At 43.0% G+C, this 26,941-nt stretch overlaps 1 protein-coding gene across 1 annotated transcript in view; it reads right to left on the bottom strand.

Moving 5' to 3' along the window:
- Positions 1-26,941, bottom strand: part of CSTF2 (cleavage stimulation factor subunit 2) — a 206,419-nt gene that overhangs the window by 164,503 nt on the left and 14,975 nt on the right. Inside the window, exon 3 of the mRNA XM_075835607.1 lies at positions 20,209-20,378. Within this exon, the coding sequence (XP_075691722.1) occupies positions 20,209-20,378 (170 nt within the window). The remainder of the gene's footprint in view (positions 1-20,208; positions 20,379-26,941) is intronic.

Here is a 26,941-nt window from a genome sequence, read left to right as displayed (position 1 = left end):
TAACCTGGCTGGGAATGATGACGTCACCCACAGGTCCTTCAACCTTGGCGTCGGAAGAGAGAAGACACATCAGCTCCAGGCGTCAGAGGGTACAGTGCAGGGTATGTGCAGGTAAGCATAGCAAACTCCCTAGAGACGAGCATATTAAACTTTTGGACGCCTGGAGCCGATGCATCTTCTTTGTCCGACGACAATGTTGAAGGACCTGTGGGTGACGTCACGCTGTATGTCTGCAGTGAAAGAAGCTGGGTGGGAACGATGAGAAGTGTATGATGCTGATTAGTCAGCGTCATACGCTTCTATTCACTACGCCCAGTTGGTAAAAAACACAATACACGCCCAGTTGGTAAAACGAGAAAACACGCCAATTTGTCCACTGAAAAGCTCATTTGCATAAATATAAAATTGCTCATAACTTGGGCAAAAATGATAGTTTTAAAAAATAAAAATAAAACTTTGCTGTTATCTACATTGCAGCGCCCATCACATTCAATAGGAAATAGGGATTTGATAATCTGGTGACCGAGCCTCTTTAAATACAAAAAAAAAAAAAAAAAAACAGAAGAAGGTGGTACCCCAAGTGTGCACAAAGGGATTTATTTTTTTTTAACCTCTCCCTGCCAGAAACGTATCTGACACGTCCTTGCTACTAACGGCTCTAATGCAGGCTACATCTAAGGCCCCATTTATATCGCGTTTGCGAAGTGTTTTTTTTTTTTTTATAAACGTGGACCATGTACTCATGTCGGTATACGTGAACGCTGAAAGAAAAAAAACAAAAAGATAGATTTTCTGTATGTAAACTGATATAAACATATAGCATTATGTTTGCATACGTCGTTTATTGAGATCAACACAAAAAAAAGTTACATTGCTTATACTTTTTTTTGAAGTACAAAATAACTTCGCAGACTACGCTTTTTGAACCATTATAGTCTATGTATACGCCAAGCTATACGTTGCAATACTTTAGTGTTTAAAAACGTATACACTCGGCAGATTGCATAAACGCAATGTGAATATGGCCCAATTCATATTTGAAAGTGAAGAACCTTGACTTTCAAAACAAGACCTGGAACGCAGCCCCAGCTCTGATCCAGATGAGCAGTTTGAAGTGGGAGCTGTACATATTGGCAGCTCTCATTTCAGTGAAGGAGAGGGGAGCAGCGGGGACGTCGAGGTAGCATGTTGGGAGAAGAGAAGATTCTCAGATAAAGATATTTATTTGAAAGAAAGCAGCAGCACCTCTAAAAAATACAACAACGCAGTAGGGTGCCAGCAAATGAGCCTGATCCAAGAATCTTCAACTAGCTTGATAAAAATCCCAGTCACGTTGCATTATGTAAGCGGAAATAAAGAAGATTGAATTTCATATCTATCTATATCTCTCTACAGTCCTGGCCAAAAGTTGAGACTGAAGCAGCAAACTTTGTAAAAACCAAAATTTCTGGCAGTTTTAATAATGGTAATTTTATATCTAGATTGTTATGTTGGACTTGATATAACACAGTGGACCAACACCAGCAGATGACATGGCTCCCCAAGCCATCACTGACTGTGGAAACTTCACACTGGATCGCAAGCAACTTGGATTGATGCCTCTCCACTATTCCTCCAGACTCTGGGACCTCGATTTCCAATTGAAATGCACAATTTACTTTCATCTGAAAACAGGACTTTGGACACTGAGCAGCAGTGTTGGTCCACTGTGTTATATCAAGTCCAGAGGCAACGCAGCGTCTGCCAGGAAATTTTAGAGCACTTCATGCTGCCCTCTGCTGACAAGCTTTATGGAGATGCGGATTTCATTTTCCAGCAGGACTTGGCACCTGCCCACACCGCCAAAAGTACCAATACCTGGTGTAATAACCACAGTATCACTGCGCTTGATTGGCCAGCAAACTCGCCTGACCTAAACCCCATAGAAAATCTATAGGGTATTGTCAAGAGGAAGATGAGACACCAGACCCAACAATGCAGATGAGCTGAAGGCCACTATCAAAGCAACCTGGGCTTCCATAACACCTCAGCAGTGCCACAGGCTGATCGCCTCCATGCCACGCCGCATTGATGCAGTAATTCATGCAAAAGTAGCCCCGACCAAGTATTGAGAGCATATACTGTACAAACTTTTCAGTAGGCCAACATTTTGGTATTAAAAATCATTTTTGAAATTGGGCTTACATAATATTCAAATTTTCTAAAACACTAAATTTTGGGTTTTCATTAACGGTTACCATAATCATCAACATTAACCCCTTAAAGAGGCTCTGTCACCAGATTTTGCAACCCCCATCTGCTATTGCAACAGATAGGCGCTGCAATGTAGATTACAGTAACGTTTTTATTTTTAAAAAACGAGCATTTTTGGCCAAGTTATGACCATTTTTGTATTTATGCAAATGAGGCTTGCAAAAGTCCAAGTGGGCGTGTTTAAATGTAAAAGTCCAACTGGGCGTGTATTATGTGCGTACATCGGGGCGTTTTTACTACTTTTACTAGCTGGCCGTTCTGACGAGAAGTATCATCCACTTCTCTTCAGAACGCCCAGCTTCTGGCAGTGCAGACACACAGCGTGTAGTCGAGAGATCACGCTGTGACGTCACTCACTTCCTGCCCCAGGTCCTGCATCGTGTCGGCCACATCGGCACCAGAGGCTACAATTGATTCTGCAGCAGCATCAGCGTTTGCAGGTAAGTAGCTACATCGACTTACCTGCAAACGCTGATGCTGCTGCAGAATCAACTGTAGCCTCTGGTGCCGATGTGTCCTCGCTCGTCCGACACGATGCAGGACCTGGGGCAGGAAGTGAGTGACGTCACAGCGTGATCTCTCGAGAACACGCTGTGTGTCTGCACTGCCAGAAGCTGGGCGTTCTGAAGAGAAGTGGATGATACTTCTCGTCAGAACGCCCAGCTAGTAAAAGAAGTAAACACGCCCAGATGTAACACACATAATACACGCCCACTTGGACTTTTGCAAGCCTCATTTGCATAAATACAAAAATGGTCATAACTTGGCCAAAAATGCTCGTTTTTTAAAAATAAAAACATTACTGTTATCTACACTGCAGCGCCTATCTGCTGCAATAGCAGATAGGCGTTGCAAAATCTGGTGACAGAGCCTCTTTAAGGACGTGAACTAGTTTGCACATTCAGGACGCAGCGCCATTTTTCAAATCTGACATGAGTGAATTTATGTGGTAATAACTTTGGAATGCTTTTACCTATCCAAGTGATTCGGAGATTGTTTTCGCGTGACACATGATACTTTAAGTTAGTGGTAAAATTGTGTCGATACAGTCAGTATTTTATTGTGAAAAACACCAAAATTTAGGGAAAAACTGCAAAAATGTGCATTTTTCTAACTTTAAATGTATCTGCTTGTAAGACAGATCGTAATACCACACAAAATAAATGCGAATTAACATTTCCCACACTTCTACTTTAGATTGGCATAGTTTTTTGTACATCCTTTTATTTTTCTAGGACGTTACAAGGCTTAAAACTTTAGCAGCAATTTCTCATATTTTTAAGAATTTCAAAAGGCTATTTTTGCAGGGACGAGTTCAGTTGTGAGGTGGTTTAGGAGGGCCCATACAATTCCATCCACATAAATCACCCCATTTTAAAAACTGAACCCCTCAAAGTATTCAAAGCAGCATTTCGAAAGTTTATTAACCCTTTAGGCGTTTCACAAGAATTACAGCGATGTAGGGATGAAATTTACAAATTTAATTTTTTTAGGCGGAAATTTATTTTTAATCTTTTTTTCCTGCAACACAGAAGGTTTTACCAGAAAAACGCAGCTCAATATTTATTGCCCAGATTCTGTAGATTTTAGAAATATCCCACATGTGGCCCTAGTGCGCTAATGTCCTGAAGCACCGACCTCCGAAGCAAAGGAGCACCTATTGGATTTTGGGGCCTTCTTTTTATTAGATTATATTTTAGGCACCGTCAGGTTTAAAGAGGTCTTGTGATGCCAAAACAGTGAAAACACCGCCAAAAAGACACCATTTGGCAAACTACACCCCTCAAGGAATTTATCAAGAGGTGTAGTGGGCATTTTTGGCTGAATTTAGTGGAATGAAGCCGTGAAAATGAAAATCTAAATTTTTTCTAATAAAATTAAAACATTTTCTATTTTTACAAGGCATAAAGGAGAAAAAGCATCCGAACATTTTAAAAGCAATTTCTTCCAATTACAGCAATACCCCATATGTGGTAATAAACTGCTGTTTGGACACACAGCAGTGGTCAAAAGGGAAGGATTACCATTTGGAGCTCAAAATTTAGCGGGAATGGTTTTCGAGTGCCATGTCAAATTTTCAAAGTGCCTGCGGGACCAAAACAGTAGGAACCCCCCCCAAAAGTGACCCCATTTGGGAAACTACACCCCTTAAGGAATCCATATAGGGGTATAGTGAGCACTTAGACCCCACTGGTCTTTTGTAGAATTTATTGGAATTAGGCCTCATGCACACGACCGTATTTTTTCCCACCCGTAAATACTGGCGTAAATACGGGTCCGGTGTCACACGTATTCCACCAGTATTTACGAACCCGTGCCCGTAAATATGGGTCCGGTGTCACCCGTATTCCACCCGTATTTACGGGCACGTTTTTGGCGGCAAAATAGCACTGCACTAATCGGCAGCCCCTTCTCTCTCAGTGCAGGATAGAGAGAAGGGACAGCCTTTTCTGTAATAAAAGTTAAAGAAATTCATACTTACCCGGCCGTTGTCTTGGTGACGCGTCCCTCTCTTCACATCCAGCCCGACATCCCTGGATGACGCGGCAGTCCATGTGACCGCTGCAGCCTGTGATTGACCTGTGATTGGCTGCAGCGGTCACATGGCCTGAAACGTCATCCAGGACGTCGGGCCGGATGTCGAGAGGGACGCGTCACCAAGGCAACGGGCGGGAGACCGGACTGGAGGAAGCAGGAAGTTCTCGGTAAGTATGAACGTCTTTTATTTTTTACAGGTTTATACTGATCGGTAGTCACTGTCCAGGGTGCTGAAAGAGTTACTGCCGATCAGTTAACTCTTTCAGCTCCCTGGACAGTGACTATTTACTGACGTCGCTTAGCAACGCTGCCGTAATGACGGGTGCACACATGTAGCCACCCGTCATTACGAGAGCTCCATAGACTTCTATGGACTGTCCGTGCCGTTATTACGGCCTGAAATAGGACATGTTCTATCTTTTTCAACGGCACGGGCACCTTCCCGTGAGAAAACGGGAAGGCACCCGTCGCCAATAGAAGTCTATGAGCCCGTTATTACGGGTCGTAATAACGGGAGTTTTTACGGTCGTGTGCATGAGGCCTTAGGCTGTAAAAATGATTATCAACCTTTTTTCCACTAAAAAGTAGAATTTTCATAGGGATAGAGGGAGAAAAAAAAAATCAAAAAAAAAATCACCCCAACATTTGCAAAGCAATTTCTACAAAGTACAGCAATACCCCACACGTGGTCATAAACTGTTTGGACACACGGCAGGGCTCAGAAAGAGAGCTATTTGGCATGCAGATTTTGCTGGATTGGTTTTTGGGCACCATGTCGCATTTGCAAAACCCTAAAGGTACCAGAGTACAATGGAAGCCCCCAAGAAGTGACCCCATTTCGGAAACTACACCCCTCAAGGCATTTATCATTTGCCTGGACGTATGACAGAGCTCTGCAAAGAGCAACATGCGCATTTGAGGTCAATTTGGGAGATTTTGACAGCATTGGCCCACATTTGCAGGGCTCTGAGGTCAAATAATAAAACAAACCCCAAGTAGTGACCCCTATTTTGGAAGCGACACCCCTTAAGGCATTTTAAAGGGTGTAGTGAGCATTTTGCCCAACAGGTGTTTTTCCATCAGTAATTAATGCGCAGCGGATGGTGCAAAGTGAAAATTGCAATTTTCCGCTGAAATGCCATTTTAGTGCGCAGTATGTTGTGCCCTGTTTGTGCCACCGAAGACACACATCTCGTAAACAGCTAAGCTGGTTCCCCCGGGTATGGCGATGCCATATATGTGGACGTAAACTGCTGTTTGGGCACACTGTAGGGCTCAGAAGGGAGGGAGCACCATTTGGCTTTTGGAGCGCAGATTTTGCTTAGTGCTAGTTTTTCTGTTTGGGGTTTTGCTGGTATTTCAGTTAATAACGTCGGGGCATATGTAAGCTGTGCGGAGAACATCAGGACATAATAAGAGGGTATAATAATGCGGTAAAGAAATTATATTTCAGAGATATGTGGCCAGTGTCGCACTGATAAACGGTGCCCGATCTTATCCGCTTTTGGAACGCTCTGCACATTGTGGGTCACCATATTCTGGGCGCCATAACTTTATTTTTCAGTCTAAAAAAGCTGTGTAAGGGCTTGTTTTTTTGCAGGACGGGTTGTAGTTTTTATTGGTACGATTTTGGGGTACATGCGACTTTATGTGAAGAAAAAAAATAAATAATCCTGACATTGTTTTTTTTTGGTGGTGTTCATCGTGCATGAAAAATAATGTTATACTTTTATAGATTGGGTCGTTACGGACGTGGCGATACCAAATGTATACTTTTTTTTTTTTTTTTTTAACGGTTTAATTTATTTCCAATTGTAAAAGGCTTATTATAGGAAAAAAGGCAGTGTCTGTTTTCATTGACTTGAAACTTTTATTTTTACACTTTAAGGCCTCATGCACACGAACATATTTTTTCCCTCCCGTAAATACTGGCGTAAATATGGGTCCTTGGTCACACGTATTCGACCCGTATTACACCAGTATTTACGGACCCGTGCCCGTTAATACGGATCCGGTGTCACCAGTATTCTACCCGTATTTACGGGCACGTTTTCTCTACAAAATTGCACTGTACTAAATCGGCAGCCCTTCTCTCTATCAGTGCAGGCTAAAGAGAAGGGACAGCGCTTTCCGTAGTACAGGGAGGTACACGTGGCCAATAGAAGTCCATGGGCCCGTAAAAACGTGCCTTATTCAACTTTTTTTTTTGTCCCACTAAGGGGAACGGAGGTCCTGCACCTCTGATCTTTAATGCATTGCACTACCCACGTAGTGCAATGCATTAGAGCGGTCAGTCATTAACTGACAGCAAGCCTATTCGGTCCAAGCTGTGGGTGGTGCCTAATAGGCTATCGTACGTGGCAGACCAGGAGACCAGTATTAGGCCTCTGGTTGCCATAGCAGCGATCGGCATCATCACGATAACATCATGTCGATGCCGATCGCTTTAAACCACTAAGATGCCGTGAGCACGGCATCTGAGGGGGTTATGGCAGGGATCAGAGTTAGCTCCGTTCCCTGCAGTTACAGCACTGTGTCAGCTGTAACATACAGCGGACACCACCGGCTGATGTAGCAGGCTCAGTTTCTGAGCCATCTTGTTACTGCGGCCAGACGCCCTCTGTGCGGGACCTAGCAGGCATCCATTCTAAGCAGACAGGAGGCCAGTGTTAGGCTTCCGGTCTGCCGGAGCAGTCACGGAAACCCCACAATTTTATTGCAGAGTTCCGATCTGCTTGTAAACACCATAGATGCAGCGCTCGGTTTTGAGGGCTGCATCTAAGGGGTTAATTGACCGGATCGGAGGCTAGCTCTGGTCCGGCCTTGAAGCAGTGATAGCGTTAAGCTATCACTGCTTTAAAACGGTGTCTGCAGATGCGTCTGCCAACACAGTACCCAGTTAATGCTGTGACTTAATAGTCTGTCAGTTTGCGTTAACAGGACTACTCCTGTGACTGACTATTACGTCACATAGCGTTAAGGGGTTAAAAGAAAAAAATGCTGGAATGAATCTATATAATATAGGAGTTTCACTTTTTGAATTGAATTACTGAAATAAATTTACTTTAGTATGATATTGTAATTCATTGAGAAAGAACAGTATAATGCATTACACTACCTGGGGAGAGTAATGTATTATAGCAGCGATCAGTGCTGCAAATCTACAAGTCCCCTAGTGGGACACGAAAAAAAAAAAAAAAAAAAAGTTTTAGAAAATTATAAACAAAAAAATAAAAATTATAGGAAAAAATAAATAAAAAGACAAATGTTTAAAAAAAGCCCACATATTTGGTATCACCACGTTCATAATGACTCAAATGATAAAGTTAACACCGCAAGAAAATATATTCCAGAATCACTATTTTTTGGTCACCACCCCTCCTAAAATATAGAAGAAAAAGTGATCAAAAGTCGTATGTACCCCAAAATAGTACTGATAAAAACTACAACCTGTCCCGCAAAAAACACCAGCCACACATCTGCGGATTATTTATTTACCCCATTATTCCCTCTTATTATGAATACCTATAAAGATACAGACCAAACGATAAACACTTATAATAAACGTCCACACATATCAAAAGAGAAATGAAGAATGAATACCCATAACTGTACGTGTGGACAAATCACACATCCAAACAGGAATAAATACAACAAGTACACATATGTACCTTGTAATAATGACAATACTTTATTCAAATGCACATAAAAACATATTGGCCATCAAGACCTAAAATAAGACACACAATTTAAAATGCATAGATATGGAGCACATAAAGGCTATTGTGAGTAGAATATACTCAGTAGATAACATCAAAATATATAGAGGGTAACTCGGGAAGGCATATACAAATGAAAGGATTCAAATACCACAAGTGTGTTACTTACACCCAAGCCTTCACAAGAAATCAATTAAGCCAGGATAAGTATAGACAGGGGAAGGCACACCACACGCTGGTATACGTGTGAGTGTAAAGATATCAACAAAGAGTAGCCATAATGAAGCCTAATCCCCAAAAACTATACCAACCAGTATATGTCATGTTGAGCCTAGATATGAACACCACACTGCAAGCCGCGACGCACGTTTCGCGGTAGCTTTATCAAGGGGTTAAGAGCGAAGAGGTTAATGCGCAGCGGATGGTGCAAAGTGAAAATTGCAATTTTTCTACTGATATTTTAGTGCACAATATTGTGTGCCCGATTTGTGACACTAAAGACTAAGGCGGACTTCCCTCTTATTATGCCCTGATGTTCTCCGCGCAGCTTACATATGCCTCCACATTATAAACTGAAATACCACTAAAACCCCCAACAGCACGAATATCAAGCAAAATTTGCACTCCAAAAGCCAAATGGTGTTCCCTCCCTTCTGAGCCCTACAGCGTACCCAAGCAACAGTTTACATCCACATATATGGCATCGTCGTACCCAGGAGAACCCACTTAACATTTTGTGAGGTATTAGGCCTCATTCACACGACAGGGGTTCCCGGCCGTTCATCGGCAGACAACCGGCTGCATTAGGAATAATAGACCCCTAATCGGGTTTATTCACACAACCGATTTTTTTACGGCCGGGGAAAAAAGGCCGTCAAAAAATGGGACATGCACTATTTTCGGCCGGGTACCCGGCCATCACCGGAATGTGTCCCGAGTGATGGCCGGGTTTTCCGTTGCTTGCGCTCCATTTCCTCCTCCTCGCAGCGCAGAGTGCATGTGAGGAGGAGTTGATGCCATTCGGACGAATGGCTGTACGCTGTACACTGTGTGGCAGGGCCGGGGTGTACAGCAGGTGGAGGGAGCACTGCACTGGCTCCCTTCCCCTGCTTGTTTTAAAAGCGCCCTGGCCCGGCGACACCTTCCATGGCACCGCTAGCAGCTGCTGCTACTGCGGCTGCTACTACTACTGTAGCGACGCCACTATAGCAGAGCAGGGAGGTATCTCCCCGCTCTGCTATGTGCTAGCCCCACTTTAGCTCCTTGAAGGAGCGGAATCCCAGCGTTTTCGGGGATTCCGCTCCTGGACAGAGCGCTTGATGTCTCTGTCCATATCTGGGCAGTGACATCAGGGGAAACTCCTGAAGCGGAATCCCCGAACACATGGGGATTCCCCTTCAGGAGTTGCCGCTGATGTCACTGTCCAGATCTGCCCGGCACGGAACGGATGCAAAACTTTATGCAAACCGGCCGGGCAAAATGGCCGATTTTACCGGCCGACACTCGGGCGGGACCCGGTCGTGTGAACCCAGCCTTAGGCCTCATTCACACGACAGGGTCCGAGTGTCGGCCAGGAAAATCGGCCTTCTTTGCCGATTTTCCCGGCCGGTTTGCATCCGTTCCTGGCCGTGTTGCCGTTTTTACCGGCCGATTTGCATCCGTTTTTTTCCCTTTCCGTTTTAAAATCTAATGAATTTCATTTAAATTTGTTGCCACACACAGCTCTCTGTAGATAATGCCTCACAGCCCCCTGCAGGTAATGCCACCCAGACCCCTGCAGGTAATGCCACCCAGACCCCTGTAGGTGATGCTACACAGCCCCCTGCAGGTTGCACCCATCCCCCCCCCCCCCATTCCAGGAGAAGTCACTGACTTCAATGTCCATATAGGGACAGTGTAGTCACTGACTTCTCCTGGAGAGGAATTCCCTGCCACAGGTCGGGAATTCCGCTTCAGAAGTGAGTGACGTCACTGTGTCCATATATGGACAGTGTAGTCACTCACTTCTCCTGTAGCGGAATCCCCAATCCCCGGGCGGGGATTGGGGATTCAGACTCCTACAGGGAGCAAAAGAAGACCCTACTCCTCCTCCTCACATGCACTCTGCACTGTGAGGAGGAGGAGAGAGAGCGCGAGCGACGGTAGACCCGGCCATCACTCGGGACACATTCCGGTGATGGCCGTGTATTACCCGGCCCCATAGACTTCTATGGGAGCCGGGTACCCGGCCGAAAATAGGGCATGTCCCATTTTTTGACGGCCGGTTTTTCCAGCCGTCAAAAAAAATCGGTCGTGTGAATAGCCCCATCAGGGGTCTATTGTTCCTAATGCAGCCGGGTGGCGGACGATTTATGAACGGCCGGCACCCGGCCGGGAAACCCTGTCGTGTGAATTCCGCCTTAGTCTTCAGTGTCACAAATCGGGCACACGATATTGTGCACTAAAATATCAGTAGAAAAATTGAAATTTTCACTTTGCACCATCCGCTGCGCATTAACCTCTTCGCGCAACACGACGTAATAGCACGTGGTGCGGGGGTGATATATGGAGTGGGCTCACGTGCTGAGCCGGCTTCATATGCTGCGGGTGTCCGCTCTAATACACAGCTAACGGACGGGAACAGGGATGACGCGGTTACATAAACGTGTAAAAATTACAATGTATATTATACCAGTGATCTAACGATCGCGGATTCAAGTCCCCTAGGGGGACTAAAAAGGTGTAAAAAAAAATTAAAACAAATAATGTTATATATATATATATATATATATATATATATATATAACATTAACATGGACGGTGAACGCTGTAAAAAAAGAATTTAAATCGCACGAAAAAAAAAAAGTTGCTGTTTTTTGGTCACCTTAGCTCTAAAACTAATAAAAAGTGGTCAAAAAGTTGTATGTAACAAAGAAATGTATATACAAAAAAAACAAAACACACACTAAATAAGTTTGGGATCACCTTAATTGTATTGAGCCGCAGAATAAAGTTAAGTTGGCGTTTTTACCACACGGTAAAAGCAGTAAAAACAAAAAAACTAAAGAACGAAGGAAGCCATTTTTTTCCATTTTCAGCCCACAAAGATTCTTTTTCTCAGTTTTCCAGTACATTATATGGTACTTTAAAGAGGCTCTGTCACCAGATTTTGCAACCCCTATATCCTATTGCAGAAGATCGGCGCTGCAATGTAGATAAGAGTAACATTTTTCTTTTTTTTTTAAAAACGACCATTTTTATATTTATGTAAATTAGGCTTTCTAAAGTACAACTGGGCGTGTATTATGTGCGTACATCTGGGCGTTTTTACTCCTTTTACTAGCTGGGCGTTGTGAATAGAAGTATCATCCACTTCTCTTCACAACGCCCAGCTTCTGGCAGTGCACATACACAGCGTGTTCTCGAGAGATCACGCTGTGACGTCACTCACTTCCTGCCCCAGGTCCTGCATCGTGTGGGACGAGCGAGGACACATCGGCACCAGAGGCTACAGTTGATTCTGCAGCAGCATCAGCGTTTGCAGGTAAGTAGCTACATCGACTTACCTGCAAACGCCGATGCTGCTGCAGAATCAAATGTAGCCTCTGGTGCCGATGTGTCCTCGCTCGTCCGACACGATGCAGGACCTGGGGCAGGAAGTGACGTCACAGCGTGATCTCTCGAGATCACGCTGTGTCTGTGCACTGCCAGAAGCTGGGTGTTAACGAAGAGAAGTGGATGCTACTGATTCGTCAGCATCATACACTCCCATTCACAACGCCCAGCTAGTGAAAGAAGTAAAAACGCCCAGATGTACGCACATAATACACGCCCAGTTGTACTTTAGAAAGCCTAATTTGCATAAATATAAAAATGGTCATAACTTGGCCAAAAATGCTCGTTTAAAAAAAAATAAAAAAAAAAATAAAAATAGTTACTGTTATCTACATTGCAGCGCCGATCTGCTGCAATAGGAGATAGGGGTTGCAAAATCTGGTGACAGAGCCTCTTTAAATGAGGTCAATAGAAACAATAAGCTCACACCACTAAAGAAAAAAAAAAAAAAAAGTTATGGCTCTGGGAAGGTGGGAAGTGAAAAACAAAAAAGGGATCTGTCCTGAAATGGTTAATTAATTTCTAATAAAAAAAAACATTTATGACTATGTGGCGTATTGCCATACTCGGGAGAGATTTCTTTACAAATGTTGGGATGCTTTTGCTCCTTTATCCTTTGTAAAAAGAAAACAAAATTCAACATTTTAGTGAAAAAAATAAAATATTTTGATATTAATTTTTAAGGCCTACTTCCACTAAATTCAGCAAAAAGCCTATGGAACCTAAATGCTAACTTTACCCCTAGAAAAATTCCTTGAGAGGTGTAGTTTCCAAAATGGGGTCACTTTGGGGGGGGGTTTCCACTGTTTTGTTCCCTCCAGGGATTTGCAAACGTGACATGGCACAAAAAAACATTCCAGCAAAATCTGCGCTCCAAAATCAAAATGGCGCACCTTCGGTTCTGAGCCCTGCCGTGGGACCAAACAGCAGTTTATTGCCACATATGGGGCATTGCTGTAATCGGGACAAATGTTGTGGTGCTTGTAAAATGTATTACAAAATTAATTTCTGCAAAGAAAAAAAAAAAGCAAAATTTGTAAAATGTCACCTCTAATTTACCTTAATTCCTGTGAAACACCGAAGGGATTAAGAAACTTTCTGAATGCGGTTTTGAATACTTTGAGGGGTGCATTTTAAAATGGGGTTATTATGTGGACTTTCTAATATATAAAAGGCACTCAAAGCAACCTCAGAACTCAGGTCCATAAAAAACAAAAAACTTGCACGTTTTCTTGAAAATGTGACAAATTGTTGCTAAAGTTCTAAGCCTTGTAAAGTTCTAGAAAATTGGATGTAAAAAAACAAAAAAAAAAAAAACGATTCAAACAAAATAGACATATATAAAATGTTAACTAGTAACTATTGTGTGTTGTATTACTATGGGGTTTCATAAGCAGACACATTTAAGTTTAGAAAAATGCAAATTTTTGCCATTTGTTTTTCACAATTGGCGTTTTTCACAAATAAATATTGCATTTATTGACCAAATTTTTCCACTAACAAAGTACATTTAAAATGAGTAAAACAATGGCTTTTTTTTACCATGCTTCCCCCCCCCAAAAGGAAAAAAAAAATTTATGTACACCAAAATAGTGCCATTGAAAAATGCAACTCATCCCGCAAAAAACCTCACACAGCTATGTAGAGTAAAAAGTTTAAAAAAAGTTATAGCTCTTAAAAAAAAAAAACTGCTTGGTCGTTCAGGCCTGGATTGCATGCAGGGGAAGGGGTTAAAATAACATTGAGATTACTAACCAACACAGCTATTGGCTATTTAATTAGGCGGGATTCACACGACCGGGTCGCGCCCGAGCCCGAGTGCCGGTCGGTAAAATCGGCCATTCTGCCTGGCCGGTTTGCATAAAGTTTTGCATCCGTGCCGGGCCGGGCAGATCTGGACAGTGACATCAGCGGCAACTCCTGAAGGGGAATCTCCATGTGTTCGGGGATTCCGCTTCAGGAGTTTCCCCTGATGTCACTGCCCAGATATGGACAGAGACATCAAGCGCTCTGTCCAGGAGCGGAATCCCCGAACACAGGAAATAGAGCGCAAGCGCCGGAAAACCCAGCCATCACTCGGGACACATCCCGGTGATGGCCGTGTATTACCCGGCCCCATAGACTTCTATGGGAGCCGGGCGGCCGGGTACCCGGCCGAAGATAAAGCATGTCCTATTTTTTGACGGCCGGTTTTCCCGGCCGTCAAAAAAATCGGTCGTGTGAATAGCCCCATTAGGGGTCTATTATTCCTAATGCAGCCGGGTGCCGGCCGATTTATGAACGGCCGGCACCCGGCCGGGAAACCCTGTCGTGGGAATGAGGCCTTAAGGTTTGCATCCGTTCCGGGCCGTGTTGCCGTTTTTACCGGCCGATTTGCATCAGTTTTTTTCCCTGTCTGTTTTAAAATCGGATGAATTTCATTTAAATTTGATGCCACACACAGCCCTTTGTAGATGATGCCACCCAGCCCCCTGCAGGTGATGCCACCCAGCCCCCTGCAGGTGATGCCACCCAGCCCCCTGCAGGTGATGCCACCCAGCCCCCTGCAGGTGATGCCACCCAGCCCCCTGCAGGTGATGCCACTGACTTCAATGTCCATATAGCGACAGTGTAGTCACTGACTTCTCCTGGAGGGGAATTCCCTGCCACAGGTCGGGAATTCAGAAGTGAGTGACGTCACCGTGTCCATATATGGACAGTGTAGTCACTCACTTCTCCTGTAGCGGCATCCCTGGCCATAGAGTCGGGGATTCCGCTGCAGAAGTGAGTGACTTCGCTGTGTCCATATATGGAGTGTAGTCACTCACTTCTCCTGTAGCGGAATCCCCAATCCCCGGCCGGGGATTGGGGATTCAGACTCCTACAGGGAGCAAAAAAAGACCCTCCTCCTCCCATGCACTCTGCACTGTGAGGAGGAGGAGAGAGCGCGAGCGACGGTAGACCCGGCCATCACTCGGGACACATTCCGGTGATGGCCGTGTATTACCCGGCCCCATAGACTTCTATGGGAGCCGGGCACCCGGCCGAAAATAGGGCATGTCCCATTTTTTGACGGCCGGTTTTCCCGGCCCGTCAAAGAATCGGTCGTGTGAATAGCCCCATTAGGGGTCTATTGTTCCTAATGCAGCCGGGTGCCGGCCGATTTATGAATGGCCGGCACCGGCCGGGAAACCCTGTCGCGTGAATTCCGCCTTAGTTTCATTTCATGAACTACATTTAACCTCCTGGAGAAACCACCAAGTTTTCCAAATCTGACGTGTCACTTTATGTTACCATAATTTTGGAATGGTTTTACTTATCCAAGCGATTCGGAGTTTGTTTTCTTGTGACATATTGTACTTTGTTAAATGGGAAAAAAATAATAATAATTTAGTCGATAAATTCAACGCTTTTTTGTAAAAATACCAACGTTTAGAAAAATGCACATTTTTCTCTAAGTTTAAATTCATCTGCTTGGAAGAAAGACCGTTCGTTATACCTCACAAAATAGTTACTAGTTCACACTTCCCATATGTCTACTTAATGTTGGAATTTTTTTTAACATCCTTTTATTTTTCTAGAACGTCACAAAGCTTATAACTTTAGCAGCAAATTCTCACATTTTCAAAAGGAAACTCCGAAACCAAATTTTTTTTTTTTTTAGGGACCTGTCCAGCTCTGAAGTAACCGAGGGGTCCATACATTAAAATGGATGGATTTATGGGAGTTTCTAAAGACTGCACCCCTCAAAGTATTCAAAACTGCAATCAGAAAGTTTCTTAACCCTTCAGGCATTTCACAGGATTCAAAGCAAAGTGGAGGTATTTTTTATTTATTTTTTTCTGCAGAGATTCAATTATAAAAGTCTATGTACACCTTTGATTGACTTTTTTTTTCATTATTAAAAATAAAGCCCGTGTGATTGGTGCAACTTTAGAATTCGCTTTTATTAAAAAAATTAACTTTTTGCGATCCAGCTGCTCTGTATTCTGTATACGCACCAGCTCGATCATGCACTACATCCGGTACTCATCAGGTCCGTGGGACAGACTGGTTCAGTGTCAGCGGGTCTTGCGTGTCTGAAATAGGACCCACTTTCACTGAACTAGTCAGTCCCACGGACCTGACGGGATCAGGACTTAGCGCACAATACCGCTGCTCTGTATACAGTGAATTATTTATAAAAACTATAAAGTTGCACCAATCACACAGATTTTTTTTGATTTTTTTCAAATGAAAAAAAGGTCAGTGGTCTTTCAAAGGTTTACATAAACTTAACCCCTTTGTGACCAGCCTATTTTAGGCCTTAACGACCAAGCTATTTCTTACGTTTATCCATCGTTTCATTCAAAGAGCTAGGACTTTTTTATTTTTGCGTCAACATAGCTGTATAGCGTCTTGTTTTTTGCAGGACAAGTTGTATTTTTTAATAGCACCGTTTTATGGTACATAAAATGTATTGATTAAACTTTTATTAACTTTTTTTGGGGGGACGGGACAGAAAGAAAACAGCAATTTTTCTGCATTCTAAATTTACGCCGCTTACTGTGTGGTATAAATAATAACTTTATTCAGCGGGTTGTTACGACTGCAGCAATACCAAATTTATATTGTTTTCTTATGTGTTACTACTTTTACACAGTAGACACATTTTTTTTTCAAAATTATTAGTTTTTGTGTCTCCATATTTGAAGAGCCAAAACTTGTAGTTTTTATAGGTTGTTTTTTCCTATAATAAACATTATAACATAATAAATGTTTGTTTGTTTTTTTTAACAAGAAACCTTAATTTTTTTATTAACATTTTTGTTGTCCCACTAGGGGACTTGAAGGCATGAAACCCTGATCGCTATCTATTCTAATACACAGCTGTAATACACTCCACTGTGTAGGCAGTGCAGTCAGTTATACACAGACCGCAAGCCTTTTAGGTCCTGTCTCTGGGCAGGGCCTAATAGGCTTCCGTATTTGGCAGACCACGATTAGGCCCCCAGTTGCCATAGCAACTATCAGCACCACCGCAATTGCAGCATCCAAGGCCCTGTTCACACCGAGTTTTTTTGTAGGCAGAAAATTCTGCCTGGAAAAATCAGCTCCTGTTTTTTGAAGTGGTTCTGCACCACAGGCGTTTGACACATTTTTTGCCGCAAATTTTTCCCTCTTTCTTCAACAGGCAAAAAAACCCACGTGGGTTTGTTTGAAATAAAACGCATCAAAAAACACCGGCTGTTTGTGGCATTTTTTTTCCCGTCTCCCATTAATTTCAATAGGGTTTTTGAGGTGGAAAACACTCGATAGGGCGTGTCGCTTTTTTTGGTGAGTGTTTTTTTTTTCCGTTCGTGGGAAAAAAAACACCTCCATCCACCATTGAAATCAATAGGAGGCAATTTCGCTGCAAAAAAACGTGTATCAAAAAAAAAACAAAAAAAAAACACTGTGTAAACAGGGCCTGAGAGGTTAATCGGTATGATCGGACCTCGGTTCGGTCCCTATTGTTACAGCTGTAGTATACAGCTGACACCTGCTGGTGATGGCCCAAGCTCAGCTTCTGAGCCAGCTCCATTACGGTCAAGTACAGTTACGTGAATGCTCCAAACGCCCTGGCAGCAGCAACATAACTGTACATGAGATGTCGCCAAGGGGCTAAACATTTTCTTTAAAAAGGAATACAGTATTTTTTTTACTAAATAATTCATACTGAAATAACGTGCTTTGCTCTATTTATTCTAGTCTTTTACATGATTTTTGGAACAGCCATCTTGCCTGAGCGGCTGCTCTGCGAACAGCAGTTCAGAGACTTGCTTTACAGAAACTTCATTCAAAGAAGGACAATGACTTCTATGGGAGAGTTGTGTGCATGCTCTGACCTATGCAGAGTTCACTGTGCAAGAAGGGGAAGAGGCAAGCTGCCTCCATTATTTATCACCAACATGATGCTTTGTTATCTGCCTTTAATATTCTATTGTAATGAAAAAACACAAAAACTTTTTGCAATCCCAACTCATATTACAAATTTTAAGGTTAAATCCAATTTTGATATATTTGTTGCCCAGCAGGCCGTGCATAGGCTCTCCATTTTACTTTAAAGAGTAACGGGAACAGCTGGGCAATCTCACTTGGCTGTTTCAGTAACTCCTGTATCTAGCAAAATGGAAAGAGCTGCAAACACATACTGTCAATTAGGTGTTAGGGGGAACCTTATTTTTGCCATGAGGGCAGGGATATACCTACAAACAAGTCTATGTGGCTAGGTGATAAAATAAGGATTATGGGAAAACCACTTTAAAATTTTCCTATTTAAAAAAGGGAAAAAACTTTACATAGCTGTATAACGCCGCTGTCAGTCGAACTGATCAGTGACTTGCAGCTCGGCTGACAGCGGCTCCGGTGAAAGTGAAGACTCCTTTGTAGGGGATCCTTTGTTCCGATACTTAAAGAGGCTGTCACCAGATTTTGCAACCCCTATCTGCTATTGCAGCAGATCGGCGCTGCAATGTAGATTACAGTAACGTTTTTATTTTTAAAAAACAAGCATTTTTGGCCAAGTTATGACCATTTTCGTATTTATGCAAATGAGGCTTGCAAAAGTACAACTGGGCGTGTTGAAAAGTAAAAGTACAACTGGGCGTGTATTATGTGCGTACATCGGGGCGTTTTTACTACTTTTACTAGCTGGGCATTCTGATGAGAAGTATCATCCACTTCTCTTCAGAACGCCCAGCTTCTGGCAGTGCAGATCTGTGACGTCACTCACAGGTCCTGCATCGTGTCGGCCACATCGGCACCAGAGGCTACAGTTGATTCTGCAGCAGCATCAGCATTTGCAGGTAAGTAGCTACATCGACTTACCTGCAAACGCCGATGCTGCTGCAGAATCATCTGTAGCCTCTGGTGCCGACACGATGCAGGACCTGTGAGTGACGTCACAGATCTGCACTGCCAGAAGCTGGGCGTTCTGAAGAGAAGTGGATGATACTTCTCGTCAGAACGCCCAGCTAGTAAAAGAAGTAAAAACGCCCTGATGTACGCACATAATACACGCCCAGTTGTACTTTTACTTTTCAACACGTCCAGTTGTACTTTTGCAAGCCTCATTTGCATAAATACGAAAATGGTCATAACTTGGCCAAAAATGCTCGTTTTTTAAAAATAAAAACGTTACTGTAATCTCCATTGCAGCGCCGATCTGCTGCAATAGCAGATAGGGGTTGCAAAATCTGGTGACAGAGCCTCTTTAAGTCCGGGTTAGCGTCATCGGGTGACCACCATTATTTAGGGTAAGAGATACAGTATGTCTGTTAACGGTATACTTTTTGTGGCTGAGATTATTCGGTTAGAACATACTGCTTATGCACTAAATTACTTATGAACTAGTTTGTCATCTCTCTCGCTAGATTGATATACCATTTATTCAATTGTGTGCGTCTCCTGCTCTGTATATCAATCCCTTTCTCTCTCCCTGTATGTACACACACACCATATTACTTTGTTTTTTATGCACTTACCGAGGGTACTACTATCTATATATATATTTATTTTTTTTTTTTTTTTTGTAGTGTTACCCCATGTTTTACGCATTACTAATTCTTAGGGCCAGTTCAGTTTGTTTTTTTTACGCGGAAACAGTCTCGGAAAATGCTCCGAAAAATGCCTCCGATTGATTTCAATGGGAGGCGTTTTTTTCCTGCGAGCGGAAAAAGAAGCGACATGCCCTATCTTCGGGCGTTTACATCTCTGACCTCCCATTGACATCAATGGGAAGCAGAGAAAGCGTATTTCGCTGCGTTTTTTGCCCACGGCGCTCAATGGCCGCGGGTGAAAAACAACGCAAACTGCGTACAGGCAAATCAAAATCTGCCTCAAACTTTCAAAACAGAATTTTGAGGAAGAATTTCCTGTCTGCAAAAAATTCCATGTGAACATACCCTTAATCATTGACTACTCTAATAAAGTGGAAACATTTTTATTAAAAAAGTCTTGTTAAGTGCCTTTTTGTAGGTTTTGAGCGGCAAAAACTATACAAGATTAATACAACTAGATTAGAACATTGCTTATTATGCCAAAATACATACATAAAAAAATATTTTTTTCTTATAGCCTTTAATAGTGATAAGAAAATACAAACTCTTCAGTTCCTCCTTGTTCTTCTCGCTGGCTGCATTATCAACCCGTAGGGCTCGGCCGCTGAATTCTCTGCCATTCAGGTTGCGCATAGCACTAAGGGCAGTTTCCTGGTCCTGATACTCACAGAAGCCATAACCTTTTGGTTTACCAGTTTCCCTGTCATACACCAATCTGAAATGAGGAATGAAGAAAACTGCATAACTTAATATGTAAAAAAGGACAACAATCAGTTAAAAGGGACACCTCAATTACAAAAATTTAATTTTAAATTTAAAGGCTATGTAAACCATTATATGCCTATTTAAAAAAAATAAAAAAAAAATATTTACTTTGAGATGCAGCTTCTCTGTATTCCCTATAACAAAAGCAGCTGTAGCGTTCGCTAAATCCTGTGTGTGAGAGACCATAACTTAGATGTGATATATTGCAGGTAGGTCCTGTGTAAAAACTAAATTATAAAAAGTTTCACTAAATCACACTGACTGACCTTTTTATTTAAAAAAAAAACAAAAAAAATAAAAACCCCCACACACACACACACACACATTCAAAGGGTTTATATAGCCGTCGAAACAATATCCACAACATTTTTTATTTTTAAAATTGAAAAACGCAATACAAGATATTGGACTTCTCTAGCAGTCACCTGCTACAAAGGGAAGAGTTTATCTTTAAAGGTTACCTTATAATAGTAGTCGGAGTATTGAAATGACAGCTCTATTTTCTCTTGATATGTCTACACGCACATGGCCTAGACAGGGGCAATGGCCATTGCAAAAAGTTTAAATTTAGTATCAGCAAAGCAGGAAACCAAAACAATACAAATCTAGAAGTAGATGACATAGCCGTTGCAGTGCCTTGTGAAATAAATTCCCCCCTTGGCGTATTTCCAGTTTTGTCTCATGAGAACCTGGGGAGGGGGGGGGGGGGGGGGTGTTGTACCATTTGATTTACACAGCATGCTTATCCAAATCAGAGAACTTTAACCCCTTCAGGACTGAGCCTGTTTTGGCCTTCAGGACGAAGCCGATTTTTCAAATCTGACATGTGTCACTTTATGTGGTAATAACTCCGGAATGCTTTTGCCTATCCAAGTGATTCTGAGATTGTTTTCTCGTGACATATTGTACTTTATGTTACGGAAAAAAATTTGGTCGATAAATTCAATATTTATTTGTAAAAAAACACCAAGATTTAGAGAAAATTAGCAAAAATTTGCATTTTTCTAAATTTAAAAGTATCTACTTGTAAAACAGATAGTAATACCACACAAAATACTTACTAGTTTACATTTCCCATATGTCTACTTTATGTTTGCATCGTTTTTTGAACATTCTTTTATTTTTCTAGGATGTTACAAGGCTTAGAACTTTAGTAGCAATTTCTCATATTTTCAAGAAAATTTCAAAAGCCTATTTTAGGTTTGAATAGATCTTGTGGTACCAAAACAGTAAAAATCCCCCAAAAGTGACCCCATTTTGGAAACTACACCCCTCAAGGAATTTATCTATGGGTATAGTTTGCATTTTGAACGCACAGTTTTTTTGCGAAATTTATTTGAATTAGTAGGTGATGAAAATCGTTTTTTCTGAAAAAACAGACATTTTTCATTTTTACAAGGAATAAAGTAGAAAAAAAACACCCCAACATATGTAAAGCAATTTCTTCCGATTATAGCAATACCCCATATGTGGTAATAAACTGCTGTTTGGACCCACAGCAAAACTCAGAAGGGAACTTTTGCTGGAATAGTTTTCAGTGCCGTGTCGCGTTTACAATGCACTGGAGGAACCAAAATAGTGGAAACCCCCCAAAAGCGACCCCATTTTGGAAACTACACCCCTCAAGGAATTTTTTGAGGGGTAAAAGTTAGCATTTTGACCAAGCAGTTGTTTTGCTGAATTCATTGGAATTAGTCTGTAAATGTAAAAATCTACTTTTTTGCTGAAAAAACGTAGACATTTTTAATTTTTACAAGGAATAAAGGAGAAAAAGCACCCCAAAATTGGTAAAACAATTTCTCCTGATTACGTAAATACCCCATATGTGGTAATAAAGTGCTGTTTGGACCCACAGCGGGGCTTAGAAGGCAATTTAGCTGGAATAGATTTTTGGGTGTCATGTCGAATTTGCAAAACCCCCGAGGAACCAAAATAGTGGACGCTCCCCAAATGTAACCCCATTTGGAAAACGACACCACTTAAGGAATCTATGTAGGGGTATAGTGAGCATTTAGACCCCACAGGTCTTCTGCAGAATTAGAATTAGGCCGTGAAAAATTAATATCAACATTTCCACTAAAATGTAGAACTTTCGAAATTTTACGAAGGATAAAGGAGAAAAAGCACCCCAACATTTGTAAAGCAATTTCTCCCGAGTACGGCTATACCCCACATGTGATCATAAATGCTTTTTCATTAGAAAGTAATTAACCCTTTCCGGACTGATCCATGTTTTGCTTTTTCTTTTTAATTTTTCCCTCCCCGCTTTCCGAGAGCCATAACTTTTTTATTTTTCCATCAATAGAGCGGTGTGAGGGCTTATTTTTTGCGGGACGAGTTGTAGTTTTTTTTTTTAAAACATTTCACAAAAAGAAAAATTTGCGATGTCAATGAACAGCTCGCAACTGCGAGTATAACAGAAGCAAATTAAGTACATACATACATGCATGGCATATCGTTTTACATTTGTTTAAACAACCAACGTGACTTCCCCTATTCCTGGTCACGACTTGGGTCATAAAAGAGTAGCTCCTCCCCCTCTATCTCCTACTAGACTGACTGTAGTTGTAAGCCTCCTAAAGTGCCAGCCAGGAGCTGTGTATGATACCACGCTGTGTGTCTAAACGGCGTAACAATTTCCACCACCTCATTCGCTGTGCATTGCGTTTCTATAAATAGCTGCCATTTAGCAAACAGCTTTGTGGTTCCCGTTTATTTCCTTCTTTCTACCTCCACTCGTTCAAGGGCTAACAATTGTTTCAAGTGGGACACGATCATATCGTTCCTCCAGCAACCTCTACCTCTGGCGGTCGCGCCTGATGGAACAACAGCGCTTGGGGCGTCATTGGAAGGTTTGCTTTCCAATAATCTGAAATATAGTTATGTATCATTATCCAGTACCGTTTAGTATGAGCACAACCCCATACTCCGTGCCACAAATTCGTCAGGGGGGTATTGCATTTGGGACAACTCGTGATGCGATCGGGGAAGGACTGTGAGGGCAGAATAATGAAGCCATATATAGCCGTATGCATTAATTTGAAATAGGTTTCCCTCCAGCTCTCATTAATGACCACCTTCCGTACCGTCTCCCATCCCCCCAATATGGTCGCTCCTATTGCCGGATCATGCGTCCACCGGTCCCAGACTTTGAACATTACCCGTTGTTGCGGGCGGGCAAAATATCCCCCGAGTGCTCTATACAACCGCGCGATAGTCGCCCGAAGAGCCACTGGGCCAATGACCTCATCTAACATGAGTGGTGGCCTCCTTATTTAAATCTCTGAGCCTAGAGGTACAGAAGGATCGCACCTGGAGGACTTGTAGGAAATTAGCGCTGTCCTCTGAGGGATTGAGTTTAGCCCTGATTTCCGATCCAGTTAACCATCTCCTTTCCTCTGTATGCATAAGGTCCCCTGCATTGCTAATACCTGCATTCCCCCAAGAGGCAAATCTGTCTCTACTGTCTACTCCCAGTAAAAATTCCGGGTGCCCACACAACGGCATGTGCTTGGATAGCAGATAAGGCAAGTCAAAAATTTTACGGACTACTTTCCAGGCTAGGACTGTATCTCTCAGAACAATGGATGATTTGAGACGGCACGGAAGAGAGGCCACACGACAATGCAACAATGCCTTTAAGCTCCAGGGCGAGGCATACTCCCCCTCTAGCTCGAAGTTGGAGTAATGACTCGTTTCATGAAGCCAGTCCACTACATGTCGAAAGAGGCACACCACATTGTAGCCCCCAATATTGGGAAATTTAAGCCCCCCCTCATGCTTGTCCCTCATGAGCTTAGTGAGCGCAATGCGAGGCCTCTTTCCCGCCCATATGAATTTAGTAAATGCCGAATTCAGCTTGGATACGTCCCCATGTTTCAGTAAGAGTGGGAGTGTTTGAAAGGGGTATAGCAATCTGGGGAAACTGACCATCTTAATCAGGTGGCACCTCCCCAGAAGGGATATCGTTAACTGGCCCCATCTGTTGAGTTCCGCCTGCATTTTTTTTTTCAACAGTGGCGGGTAATTCAAGCCATACAAGGTTTCAGGTGCCTTCCCCATCTTAATTCCCAGATAAGTGATACATTGTTTCACCGGGGATATCCCACATCCCAAGGATTGCCAAAAGATCCCAGGTAATGGTTTGCCCAACTCCAGCAGTTCGCTTTTAGCTACATTTACTTTTTATCCTGAGCATTGCCCAAAGTCGTGCAAAAAGCGAAAGACCGGCATTAAGGTATTCTTGAGGATTTGACATAAACAGAACAACATCATCAGCGAACAAGGCCAGCTTGACCGCCAAAGACCCCACCTGGATACCTTCGAACACTGCAGACTCTTTCAGAAATCTAGCCATTGGTTCGAGTGCTAGATTAAATAAAAGTGGCGACAAGGGACATCCCTGCCTGGTCCCTTTATACAGCTGGAAGGGAGCCGACAGAAATCCTGAAGAATAGACACGCGCTTGGGGATTAGTATAGACCCCCTTCAGAAAGTTCCGAAAGGCTCCCTGGACATTCATCTTGTCTAACACCATCCCCAGCCATTCCCACTGTATGTTATCAAACGCTTTCTCTGCGTCTAGCGCTAAGAGTGCCGGCCAGGTACCTGGCCGGGGATCGTGTCGGACTGTTTCTAATACTGTTAACACCTTACGCAGATTAGTCCCTGCTGCCCTGCCCTTTACAAAGCCCACTTGAGATTTTCCCACCAATGTCGGTAGATACACTGCTAAACGATTGGCTAAGATTTTTGTAAGTATTTTCTGGTCTTGGTCTATCAATGATATTGGTCGATAGGACCCCGGATCCAGAGGGTCCTTCCCCTTTTTGGGCAGCACCTTTATATGTGCGATTTTGGCTTCCCCTGGTAGCGTACCGGTCTGTAATAAAATGTTATAGTATTCCACCAAGATGGGACTAATTTCTTCTCTGAGGGACTTATAAAATTCACCTGTGAACCCATCCGGCCCAGGGGCCTTCCCGTTAGATAAGGTCCTGATGGTATCCGCTATCTCTGCCTCCGTGATTTCTGCGCTCAGCAGCTCGTTCTGCTCCTGCGTGAGTCCAGGCAGCTTTACCTTCTCCAAAAATTCCTTTCCTTTTTGGGTGTCGACTGGCGTGTCAGAGTACAGGGCCTGATAATATGTACGCAGTATAGTGTTTATGGTCTTTGGATCCACTGTGGGAAGCCCTTTGGCGTCTTTAAGGGTTAAGATGTGTGACGGTGTATACCTCCCCTTCGCCAATCGTGCTAGTAATTTGCCCGCCTTATTACCGAAACGCATAAGGTCCGCATCAAATTGAGACCGATAATACTTTCTCTTTTGTCTAGCCATTTATCATACTGTCGCTTGGCTTCCCTCCAAGCCTCCCACAGAGACGCCGATGGAGATTGTAAAAACGCTGTGTATGCGCACCTTAATCGGTCGCTCGCCGTCTTATACCCTTCGGTGGTTTTACGTTTAAGATTGGCCAAAAATTGTATGATTTTCCCGCGAATTACCGCTTGAGCTGTCCGCCAGTATAACGACGGGTCCGTACGGTGTGATGCATTATCCCCGTCAAATTCCGTCCACCAGCCCTTTAGCTTTTGTACAAAGCCCTCATCCGCCACCAGAAAGGAGGGGAACCGCCAAATAAAATCCAGTCCCTTAGCTACCGTGTCTGCCAACGTAATTGTGACTGGGGAGTGGTCAGAGATGACCATATCTTCTATTGCCGCGTCACGTAGCCGGCGGGAGAGAGCGTCGTTCACAAGTAAGTAATCAATGCGCGACCACGACTGATGTACGTGAGAAAAGTGTGTGTACTCCCTCGCATCGGGGTGCAAGCTCCAAGTATCTGTGAGGGCCGTGTGTCTCAAAAATTCTGACAAGATCCTATCCCTCTGTCTCTGCAAAATGGACCCTACACTTCTATCTTCCCTGGTGGACCTTGCGGTATTAAGATCTCCCCCTAGCGCCAACAGCTTAGTGCGATCCTGCTGGAGTTGGGTTTCCAATTTACCAAAGAATTCTGCGTTGGCCGCATTAGGCCCATAAACATTATGGATGCTAATAGTTTCCCCTTCATGCTCCATTACTAGATGTATCCAACGACCCTCATCATCACACTCCTGGTACACCACCGTATACGCCAAATTTTTGTGCACCAATATTATCACTCCCGCCTTACCGTCTCTTGCGGCCGAGCCATAAACTTGACCCACCCAGAACTTTTGTAGATATTTAAATTCAGATTCGGTCAGGTGGGTTTCCTGTAACAGGGCTACATCCGGACGTAATCTCTTCATATGTCGTAAGAGTTTGGTCCGTTTCTGTGGGGATCTAAGCCCCTTAACATTCCATGAAACTATTTTCATGTTATTCGGCTATGTCTAAGATGAGCTAAGGTGTCCAAAAATAGTGACCGAGTCGGGGTGTCAGAGTCATCTTTCCCTAAGTGCCATGCATGAACATTTAAAACTTGGCCAAACCCCGGCCTAGAAAACAAAGCTAAAATCCAACTCAAA

This window comes from Rhinoderma darwinii, chromosome 8, assembly GCF_050947455.1.
Source record: "Rhinoderma darwinii isolate aRhiDar2 chromosome 8, aRhiDar2.hap1, whole genome shotgun sequence".
NCBI lineage: Eukaryota > Metazoa > Chordata > Amphibia > Anura > Rhinodermatidae > Rhinoderma > Rhinoderma darwinii.
This window is presented reverse-complemented; position numbering and strand designations above follow the sequence as displayed.